The sequence below is a fragment of the Cyprinodon tularosa genome, unplaced genomic scaffold, assembly GCF_016077235.1.
Source record: "Cyprinodon tularosa strain WSP-4 unplaced genomic scaffold, ASM1607723v1 ctg49, whole genome shotgun sequence".
Taxonomy (NCBI): domain Eukaryota; kingdom Metazoa; phylum Chordata; class Actinopteri; order Cyprinodontiformes; family Cyprinodontidae; genus Cyprinodon; species Cyprinodon tularosa.
In genome coordinates, this window is record NW_024039218.1 from 21603 (window position 1) to 33758 (window position 12156).

The following is a 12156-nucleotide window of genomic DNA, read 5'->3' on the forward strand; positions in this document are numbered from 1 at the left end:
GCCATCCATGTCCAGAATTGTTACAGCCCCACTATGGATGACGGTGAGGGTGCAGAGCTGTGTCATTGCTACACCATGAAAAAGAAATTAAGCCCATTTCTCATTAGATTTTTGTGCCCCTCATGTCTCCCTGTGCAACGTGTTCTCTCATTTTTCTCAAACTCATTATAGGCCTTATGTCTCTGAAGACTGATTCTGCTTTGTTCTCAAGCTTGGAGACTTCTGTAGGTTGTCCAGCTTTTTGGCAAAAGTTAAATTCCCTTTTAAATGCAAATTCTCTTATTTGAATGTTGTTAAACAAAAATGGATTGATCCTGGTTCCATTTTAATGCAGAAACAATACTCTTAACTACCAAATCTGTAAAAAGAGACAAAGCTGTGATTGTGTCAGCAGTTTTTCTCATATTTTCTGTCTGTGTTTCTTGTCCTGAGCAGAGCTCATGTACACGGTGGAGCTGGCAGGAGGTCTGGGAGCGATTCTGCTGCTTCTCATCTTCCTCATCTCCCTCTACAAATGCTACAAGATTGAGCTGATGCTTTTTTATAGGAGGCACTTTGGCAGCGAAGATGTAGATGGAGGTAAGGTTAACCCACTATATCTAAAATACACTGGGTATATATATAAATATATTTATATATATGAAATAACAAATACAATTTTACTGAACAGGAACTGACTCCCCGGTAGATTTAAATCTGTTCTCTACTTTTTCCTAAGTGGCCAGGGACCTCATCTACCCTGGCTCTGTTGGGAAAAGAAGAGGAAGGATTTTCAATTTGTTGCCCATTTAAAAATAGATCACTCTCAATATGTCAGGGAAGGAAGCTTATTCAGCTCTGAGAAAAGCCAGGTAGTAACAGAGGGGGGTTGGACAAATAGGAGCCAAACAGGTCTGAAATTGTGAAATGGATGTTTTATTGCAAAACATAGTTAACTTTCTCTTCAGTCAAATAGCTCTCTGTTTATGTCCCAGCATATCTCTGTGTCCTTAAAAATTCTGAAAACAAGGAACTCACAGCTTTTGGGGTTTTTTTTCCCCCTTCCACATGCATGAATTATCTATTACAGGCAGTTTTGTTGACTCAAACTTCTACATGATTAAGTCACACTGTCAGGGGCCGCTGATACAAGCGTTTTTGATTTCTCCAGCTTTGCTTGGTGGTTAATTTGAGCCGTCAGTTATTAATTTGAAAGCACTGTTTGATGTTCGGATCCAATTGAGTGCGGGTCTGGCCCTTTCTAGGGAGTCACAAAGCCTCCTATGCTTCTCAAAAGAGTTTTTGATAAAGCCCTTCTTCCCTTTTTGGCTGTCCCACATTCAAGTTATACAGAGAATAATGACTAGCAGTCACTGAACATGTCATCGCCACTGTGCTTCTTTTATTCTATTTTCTGCCTTTTCAGTTCTTCTCACTGTCTTCTGAGGAATCATTGTGAGGTGTGTAGCAGTGCAAGGCTTGGATCTTGATTTGGGTGTGTGTATATATGTAGCCAGATTTTTGTTGTTGTTTTTTTCTTCATGGCCTAATGGATGTGACGCCACTGGGAATCAGTGTGTGTACTCAGTTGTTTACGGCGAGCCCTTCTGTTCCAAATAAAACTGCTGAGCAGAAAATAGTAAGGAGTTATTTTGAAGAAGTATTGCTCTAGTTAAAAATTGGCCTATTCCTGTGAAGGAAGTAGTGCAGACCGATTTGGGATCAGAGACTGCAGCCCAACTTTAATCAGATGAACACTACAGAGCTTAGGTCAGTGACTTTGCAGGAATCCTTTCTTGTTACCTAATATTGCCAACAACAAACAATTCCATATTTTGAGATGTAAAAAAGGAATTAATCCCTCATATTGGGTAATCATGCTGCAGCAGTGGAAAGAAAAGACAAACTTTTTAACGGGAACCAACATCCTGCAGATTTTTTTCCATTGACTTGTTTTTGGAGTTGTATCGATTGTGGTGTTGAATTCCATGTTTTAGTTTATGAAACCTTTGCTGTTCTTCTTTGAAAAGGTTCCTTGTGAAAAGAACTCAGAGAGATATTTCTGGTTTAGAAAAAAAAGACTTTTTTCCTTGAGCCTGATTTTGTGTCTTAAAGGAGGTGCAAACGTGTTTGTGTGTGCAGAGCAAATCTTCAAAGAAGGTACAACTGATATGCATCTGCAGTTTAGCAGCCAGCGTGCGCAAACCATGTTTGCCACCCCTGCTGTCATTGATATGCAAATCAAATTCCTGGGTGGAGGATATATGTAATTGTAGAGATCAACCGTGTGAAAAGCAATTTAAAAGAAGGATGTCAATAGATTTACAATAGTTGAAAAGTTGAGTAAAGTTTTTTATATATACATATATATAAATGAAAGTCCTTACTAGTGAAAGAGTGACTAAAATGATCAGTTAGCTGATGGCAATATATAGTTAAACCACAAATTTGTTAATTCCTTTTGGCAGATTTAGGTTTAAAGTAGCTTTAATTTTACCAATGCATTCCTTCTGACTGGCAGCAATATTAATCTTTCAGAGATTTAACTTAAACCAGAGGCTCAGATTGAATCTGATTGAGAAACCCTTAGAGAGATATAAAAAAAAAATTATATATCACAGTGATCATGATAAGGCCTTCTTGGAAATGTTTTTACACATTTTTTGGAGGTGGTAGTATTTCTGTTTCTTTTGATCTACTATGACATCATGAGTCATTGTAAGAACTGGAAACAGGTGAAGGAGAGGCTCTAGAGATGGAGGTGTGCACTGAAGTGAGGCAGAATTAAAGTAAGGATGAAAGATTAAAATATTCAGGTTATGAAAGATGAAATAAGGCTGCAAGATGTAAGGATTAAGTGCCTGGTTTCAACCATCATGAGCAACAGACACAGCAGAGGCTATAAAGAGATGTGTGTGTTGGCTGGTTATGATGGAACAATATCTGCAAGGCAAGAATTAAAGTAAACATTTCCTTGTAGTCAGATCAACTACAATGTGTAATTCAGAGAGTGGCACTAATGAAGACGAGGGAAGAGGAGCTAGAGGATATAAAGATGACTGACATGAGACTGAAGTGCAAGATAAAGATGAGAGGCTAAGATAAGTCGCTGCGGTATCCTCCAAAGGTTTCTTCCCTGTGAGATTCCCCATTGAGAGTTTGGATGTAATTTGAAAGCTAACACCTAACCACCAGGAGATAAGTATTTCTATATGTAAGATTAAGATTATTATTTTAAGCTGTATGCAAGAAAATGCATTCCAGAAATAACCTTCATATTCTTATCAGATGGGACATATATACTGTATGAGCCTCTCAGAGAAGGACCTACTCCTATTTCATCCCTGGCATAAATTGATTTGTTTTCATTGCTGTTATACAGAGAGAGAAATAGAAAAAATAAGATATGAATTGTGATTCTTTCAAGATGTTATTATGTTGCCCAGTCAACGTTGCAGTTTTGGCCCATGTTAACGTAAGAGTCCACAGAAATTTGCCAAGCTTGCAAATGAAATGCCCTAAAATGTTTTAAACGTGTTTAGGTTTCACTCTTACAGTAAATGTTTGTGCATGTAAGCACCTTTACTCATCATTTTTAAGAAATCGCTGCCTTTTCCCTATATTTTTCAGAAAACAAAGATTATGATGCATACCTTTCATACACCAAAGTGGACCCTGATCAGTGGAGTCAGGAAACCAGAGAGGAGGAGCGCTTCGCCCTGGAAATCCTCCCCGATGTGCTGGAAAAACATTACGGTTACAAACTCTTCATCCCGGATCGAGATCTCATTCCAACAGGCAGTAAGTGCTCTGAATGTGTGTGCTCACATGCAGACAGCCCAGGAAACACGTGCAAAAGAGTATACAGAACATTTGCTTTCTCTGCATATAGAATTCTGTTGCAGTGTTTATTGTATTGCATTGCCCTTTGTCTTTGATTAACACGTTGTCTACATTGTTTCCACTGTTTTCGTCTTATGTTTTGTACTGTTAAACAGATTTAGGCTTAAGGCTGTCAGAAAGTTCACCGTATATATTGCTACCAATCAACTTACTGTGTCATAAAGTAATGGACTCCATCAATACCAATGACGGTGTGCAGTCATGTGACAACAAGTCTTTAGCATTATTCTATAATTATTGAATTCCTGTACGTTTTATTGATGAGTCTCTTTGGACCCTGCAGTTTACAGTATTGTGGGCTTAGTTTATTGTGAAAGCTCTGTGCCCAAGCGTTATGGTAAAACCATGGATATCCCAAACATAGCTGGTCTGTAATAATCACACGTTCCTTTCCTCTTTGTAATTTGAAGATGTTATTGAATATTCATCAACATGGGCAGATTTTTTTTCCCTACTTAAATACATAATACATTATTTGTAGCAAAACGAATCCAGGGATCCGTTTCATGAAGCAGGTTTAACAAAATCAGATGCAAATCCACAACTCTAATTGATCTAGCCTAAAGTCGGGAACTCTGAGTGTTCTGCTATCAATTATTTCAATCAATTTTAACTAGGTCCACTCAGAGTTAAGCGCATGTGCAACAAGTTCGAAAAGCCATTTTCAGTGGAGCATTGATTCAATGAGTCACCATGACAACAGGCAACAGGAAGTGCCTATTTCACCCCACTGGAACTAGAGATTTTATTGGAGAAATGCAAAAAAATTAAATAAAAAAGAAGAATGTGTTTAAAACAGAGAAACAGCGCTACAGCTATAAAGGAAAGGAAGATGGTGAAGGAGAAGATTGTTGCTCGAGTTAATGCATAGGTTTATATGAACTGGGCAGGCCATTTATACATTTATTAAAAGCACTCCTCTCTGTTGTTCCATTTCTAAATCACTAGAATAAGTTTCTTCCTGATCAAAATCACACTCATAGACCTAACTGTAATAATATATTTTCTAAATTACTTTTTTGTCGCAGAAACTGAATTTTAGAAAGTAAAAAAACAAAACAAAATTATACTACTAAGAATTAAGTTTTATATATCTAGAAATGTTTACACATTTTAAGTGGTCGTTCAGCTTTACTGAAAATGTATTAATGATATCTGAAAAACATTTTTTTCATAGTCGAAATAATACAAATGCTGACCAGTAATATTAGGAATATGGAGATTCATTTATGGACATCCAGAATGTTTATTCTAGATTTGGAGAATGTCATTGTGTAAAAAAAATAATTTTTAAATATCAGCAACCATTCAGTAAAACTAGTACTTATCAAAGGACTTGCCTAAGCTGTTGTTGGAAATATTAAGGGATTATATCTTGAATGGTAGTAGATTAATGTATCTATTTAGGGGAAATCTTCTGGCAGCAGGTGAAGATGAAGTCCAAAATTGTTATTCTAATATAAAGATTCTATTCCTTATGTTCTTCTTTTACACAGTAAAGTGTCTTTTGCAGCCGCATCCCATTTATTGGCATGTTATCATCCCAATGAATGGGATTTGTGAACCGGAAAAGTCAGTGTCTCCCTTTTTCAGGTTCAGAAAACAGGTTTAGAAAAGTTTTTGGTAACCCTGCTTCGTGAAGCGGACCTAAACTCTGTTAGGTCTGTAGACCTGCACTCTTAACTTTGGTAAGTTAACCAAATGTTCCTTTATTGTCCTTTTTTAAGTAAATCTTCACCTCTACAGATTACCTCCCACTACAGAAACAGTCAGATTTCCCAAAGAACATAAATTAAACACAAACCTATTTAAAGTACGCAAGTATTTTGTGCTTCCAGGCTTATCATATCCTGAAGAGGATAAGTAATCTAATACTTTAATAAGATAATCAGGGTTTTTTTAAGATGAATATTTCAAATTTCCAAAATATTTAGTTGAAAAGTGTCAGCATGAATTTTTTTTACATGCATCGTCCCAAATGTGTTTGATAGAAGCTGAAGATCAAACCTGTTTCTGGACTGGCTACTACTGAAGAGGGAATACAGTATGAGGGATGCACTGGGAGCTGAGATATTGAACAAATTCATCGTCGCCTCTGGTTTTCATCTATGCAGGAATAAATCCATGAAAATTCTGTGTGAACATATTTTTATGTGAGCTTACTCGTGCCTAGTTAGGAGTCCGTTTGTGCCAGTGGAACACAGTGTGCTCTACTTTGTAGCGATGCCGCGTGTTTGTACTGTAGACTTCATGTGGCACAGATAAAACGCAAAACACATCCTACTTGGTCCAGAAAGAATTAAACATCAGTGGGAAATGTGCAAAGGCTCCGAGCCACGCCAACTGAGCCGCCTCTATCCTTTAATTAAAAGAAAATTGCCGCCAGCATCAGTGCCAAACAGAATCATTGCAGATGAATGTCCAATCAGGGAAACATGTTATGTGATTAATTATATGTGAAGATAGAAGCTGAGTGAGAGGAGGCAGTTCTTCCTTTTACAACTGTGTTTAAAGTTGTTCTGTGTCTTGTCTTTAATGTGTACTGCCTGTGACCTGAATGTTAAAATGTTTATGTTTAGGTCTCACCAATGAGCATTACCAGGATGACACTCGACTCTTTGGAGGTACTCACCCTCTTGCATTTACAGTAGCTGCTTTCATTTACCTTCACATTAGACACTGCAGGGCAATGCAAAAATAGACACTGCTGCTAAATTAAACCTATGTAAAACTGCTCATATATAAATATTCTATATTTCAAAAAAAAGAATATTCTCCACATACTCTATAGTCATAATTTCAAATTGTTTAATAACATAGTTTCTGGTTTCTGGATCCTTTTTGAGTAGATTTCAAGTAAAATGTAAAAACATCTTTTTCTTTCTTCCATCACTAACTACAAAAGAAGTACATATATTTCAGCTAATAATAAACATGATAAAAACAGTAGATCTTATACACTATCAGCAGTATTATTGCTCACAACCCTAAATTAATTTTCTTAGAAAACTAGAATATAGCAGCTAAAAAAAATGATTTTTATGGAACAATGTAATCTCATTTTATGGCTATTTCGAGCATTGACACCCTTCACAAGGAGGGATAGCCACCAAGGTTATTGTTGAACAAGCTTTTTAAGTTGCTCTATATCTAAGGGTATTAATGGAAAGTTAATTGGAAGTAAAGGGTGTGTTAAAAGGATGTAGAAACAACAGGAATATAGAAACAACAGCCTTCAGAGGACTGGGAAGCAGTGCCTACGGAAGAGTTTGCACTGTGTTTACTCAAGTCAAAAGGCAGAACAACTACCTAGAAGAAAACTTGGAGAGCACCTTTTGCTTTCCTCTGCTGACAAGCTGGATGGGAGATGAAGATCATCATCTTGGAGTGGGGTGGCGGCCTTGTGGTTAGGGCATAGGGCTTTGAATCCCGCACTGCTCCCCGAGCGCCTCATAATGGCAGCTCACGGTACCCAAGGGGATGGGTTCAATGCAGATAAGTAATTTCCCTCTGGGATTATTATCATATATAAATAAAAAAAAAAAAAAAAAGGACAGTGGTATATTAAAGATAAAGGGACTCATCAAAGGTTAGGTTATTTTAGTTTTTATTAGCCTTAATCCACAATTATGATCAAATGTAATACAACACTATGTTGCATAAATACGTACAATTTGAATTTAACTTTTAAACTAAATTACTTGAAAATGTATTAAAGGAGAAGTTCGGTTTTTTACACTTTAAGCCCATTTTCTGTAGTGTCCAGGATGAAATCGAATGATCGACACCAAAAGTTTGACAATTGCTCCTGTCTCTGCTTTTTGGCTCATTTAGAATCCACCCCTGGCTGCTTTAGAATGGCTAGCATAGAGCATGTCCGATAATGTCCTTAAAACAACCTTAAACGTTCTTTTTTTAAAATATGCTACTCACCGGGTCGTCAGCGCTGTTCAATGACGTTCCAAAAAAAGTTTCGTGAAGAAAAAACGTTCCTGTAGTGTTTTATTTAGCATTTTGTAAATCCCATTGAGTTCTGTAGGAATAGTCAATATTCCGCTGCCACCGGAAACGGAAATGGGGCCTGTTTACACAGTTGTAGTCTTTTCGCTTCACTCTGTGTACTCCGACGCCGAGAATCAAGAATCCACCTTTCGTATTCCATTTTCAGAGTTTTTTAAAGTGTTTAACAGAGACGTTAGCACCTCGACGTCGGAGTACACAGAGTGAAGCGAAAAGACTACAACTGTGTAAACAGGCCCCATTTCCGTTTCCGGTGGCAGCGGAATATTGACTATTCCTACAGAACTCAATGGGATTTACAAAATGCTAAATAAAACACTACAGGAACGTTTTTTCTTTACAAAACTTTTTTTGGAACGTCATTGAACAGCGCTGACGACACGGTGAGTAGCATATTTTAAAAAAAGAACGTTTAAGGTTGTTTTAAGGACATTATTGGACATGCTCTATGCAAGCCATTCTAAAGCAGCCAGGGGGTGATTCTAAATGAGCCAAAAAGCAGAGACAGGACCAATTGTCAAAATTTTGGTGTCGATCATTCGATTTCATCCTGGACACTACAGAAAATGGGCTTAAAGTGTAAAAAACCGAACTTTTCCTTTAACACTTCATTCTCACACAAATCAATGCAGATGCTCACTAAACAAATCAGAATGCGATAATGACTCCTTCAAGTAAATTTAAATAAAACTCATACCTCATTTGTATCAGCATTTAACTCGTATTCTTTTGCATCAGACTTTTTCTCTTTAAATAAGCCGAATATAGTATACTGTACGAGATCGAAGTTGACTTTCAGGTAGAGGGGCTTGCTGTTAGATGAGATTCTCAAAGTGAAATCTATAACTCATCAGAAAACAGTGTTGTTAAACCTGCAAGACAGAATTATAATCAAAGACAAACTTCTTTGGAAAGATAATGTCTTTTTAGGTGCTAAAAAGCCCTGTAGCCTTAGTCATAAAAAAAAATCCTTCGAAACCTCAAAAGCCTGTCCTACAATTGTCTGACAGGTCACACTGAGTGGACAGTGGCAAACAACGAGTTCAGACGATTAGCCAACCGGACAAACTTTGTGAAGGAGAAATGGATTCTGCAGTGCTTCTCTCGGTTCCCTGTGAAACATTGGATGACCTAAAAAGAAGATTTCTCAACCAAATGAAACAAAAAGGGGAAATTCTTTCGTTTTAAATATTTGACACCATCCCTGCTATGAAAAGTGGAGTATTTTTTCTCAGCAATGGCATATGAGATCAAAATTCAGAAGAAATACAGAAAACTTTGGCAAACTCCTTAACAGCCCAGAAAAATACAGACCTAGTTCAAATATGGATTTATAAATATTACAAGTATCTCTTGAGAGTCCTCAAATTTTATGGCCTTATACTATGCATCTAATGTGCCTGCGTGTAAACATTTCTGCCAAGAGCAGTGAAATAATTTTATAGAGAAAGATTTTGTGAGATCAAGTTAAATATGTGCTGCTTAGAATCTTTAACCAGTTATTAACTGAAAGGCGCAGATACTGTACTTCTCTAAAACAATGTTTACAGTTACCATTGGCATTAGTGTTATATTGATTACAGGTTTATGGATTATATATTTAAGATAAATATTTTCAAGATGCAATATGCACTGAATATGCATCAAATAACGCATATTCCTTCTTGTCTTTGTGGTGGTTGCATTTAAAATGGGTCTGTGAGGGTGTAACACATGATATAGCTTTTTCTAGCTTTGAACGTCTCACCTTGACATGTATAATTATATGTTATGTTGCTGCGGCAACATCTGCCTGCTCCGACTGTTAGGCTTTTCTAAAGAGAGCATCAAGCGTATTCAAGGTTTCATTTCAGGTAGTGCTTTAGAGTGTTGATGTTGAAGGAGGGGCGTTTTTGTTGGTTAGGTTCCTCTCAGTCTATGATTATGGACTTCAGCTTATATCCTTTTTTTAGCCGTTAAATAAAGAGTTGATTTAGCTGGAACTTTTGTGTCTTCACTTCTGTTCCAGTTGATAATTTAAATTTGAAGAAAATTGGATGTTCAAACACAGATCTGACACCAAACAATTCCTAAAAGCTAGTTTTATGATGAATGGATTAAATTTTCATTAGGTTTTTCATTTTTGCAAGCATCCTGTTAAAATTTGTATTCCTACCTATGCCTAAACATTTGTCTGTTCCAGAAAACCAACCAGTTAAGATGATCTCTACCTATTCCATCAAGAAGACCGGACAAATTGTGAAAATGGTGCAGAATAGCTTTGGAAAATATATGATGTACTGTAGTTGCAAAGGGTCATTAACCAAATATAAATGTCGATGAATTAATAAATGTGAGACAATCAGTATAATTCAGGCACTATTATGAAAAATTCTACAAAGTTGAACCCTTGAAACAAAATCTTGTCTTTGACAGGTAAATTAATTTCTGACAGAAGAAAGATTTCAAAACCATAATTAAAAGCCTGAGGTTATTATGAAATCCATGTTGTAAAAATGTATCCTGTGAGTCTCAGAGAAGTCTTAAACATAACAGTCTCTCTGTAGGAAAATCTACACATTAAAACCAGCTGCAAGGCAAAAAAGTCACCTGTCATTGTCTTGTCTTTGTGTATGTTAACCCATCATTACGTTTTGTGTTTGTGGACTCATTAATCAGATGCATACTCAAAGCACCTTTTTTTTTCTTTGAAATTCCTGATATTAATTTGTCTTTCCTTTTTGTTTTATGCAGCATACATAGAGGATGTTGCACGGTGCGTAGACCAGAGCAAGCGCCTCATTATAGTCATGACACCCAACTATGTGGTGCGGCGAGGCTGGAGCATCTTCGAGCTGGAGACCCGACTGCGAAACATGCTGGTGAGCGGCGAGATCAAGGTTATCCTGATCGAGTGCGCTGAGCTGAGAGGTATCATGAACTACCAGGAGGTGGAAGCGCTTAAACACACCATCAAAGCCCTCACTGTCATCAAATGGAGAGGCCCCAAAAGCAACAAGCTCAACTCAAAATTCTGGAAGCAATTGCAATATGAGATGCCCTTTAGGCGCACAGAGCATATGCTAACGCACGAGCCGGCACTGGATGTCAGCGAGCAGGGCCCCTTCGGAGAGCTGCAGACCGTCTCAGCCATCTCCATGGCAGCAGCCACTTCCACAGCAATGGCCACCGCCCATCCAGAGCTGCGCTCTTCGTTCCACAACACCTACCACACCACCATGAGGCAGAAACACTACTACCGCAGCTACGAATATGACATACCCCCTGGGGGGACCCTGCCACCACTCTCATCTCTGGGAAACCAGCACACCTACTGCAACATCCCACTAACGCTGCTCAACGGACAGAGGCCTCCGGGGAAGAGCCGGGAGCACAGCCTGGAGGAGGCTCACGCCAACAACGCCATGCTGCCCCTGCTGCCAAGAGAAACCAGCATCTCTAGTGTCATATGGTAGTAATAAGGACACTCAGAGTTGGCTTCAGGAAGAACAGTCAGGGTCAGATCAGAAATGACGAGAACCAAAAGTAGAAGTTTAAAGAACAAAGCGGATCTATTCAGGTCCATTCATCCCCATTAACAGAGAAGACAGGTGATTCCTCCTGTCTTTCAAGATGACCTAGTCTCTTCTAAGGAGTGATTTTATCTTCTATTTGGAACTAGAGGAAAAACAGTTTTGTTTTGTTTTTTCTAGACTGACAAATAAAGTGCTGGAACTCGGAGGACACATGATTCCAACATCCTCACTAAAAGAAAATGTGCATACATACAAACAAAAGGAAAACAGGGTCTGTACATATATTTGCATTTTATTAGTAGCATCAGTGTTTTTCTGTTTCGTTCTTCAATGCGTTTAATTCACTCATGTTTGTTGCCTTCTCTACTGTAGGACTTTGCTTTAAACTTGTTACATAAAGTTGTATATTTTTCATTCTTTAAAGTTTTATTTTATCTAACTCCACTGAAAAGCCAGTATGCCATGTACTTGCGCTGTTTTGTCCCTTTGTTTTTATTGTTTTGTAATTTTTATTTTAAATCATTCTGTAGTTTAAGCTAACTTTTTTTTTTTTTTTATGAAAAAACTTTTTGAATGACCTGGACATTTTCAGGTGATGTGAAGAGCTGAAACTTGTTTTTGTTAACCTTGTAAAAGGCGTATCTGTTTTAAAAAGAAACTCCTTTCAGAAAAAAAAAAAATAATAGAATATGCAAAAAGACTGAGAAGCTGGCGAAAAACATCCGGCCATGTGGGATGC

General features: G+C 37.6%; 1 protein-coding gene across 2 annotated transcripts in view; it reads left to right on the plus strand.

The window, feature by feature from the left end:
• Window positions 1–12156, plus strand: part of LOC119794714 (interleukin-1 receptor accessory protein-like 1-B) — a 28210-nt gene extending 16054 nt beyond the window's left edge. Inside the window, exons 3-6 of one of the 2 annotated variants that reach the window (XM_038302370.1) lie at window positions 436–579; window positions 3610–3780; window positions 6462–6506; window positions 10636–12156. In XM_038302370.1, the coding sequence (XP_038158298.1) occupies window positions 436–579; window positions 3610–3780; window positions 6462–6506; window positions 10636–11357 (1082 nt within the window). In that variant the 3' untranslated portion in view covers window positions 11358–12156. The remainder of the gene's footprint in view (window positions 1–435; window positions 580–3609; window positions 3781–6461; window positions 6507–10635) is intronic. The other variant, XM_038302371.1, reaches the window with a different exon arrangement.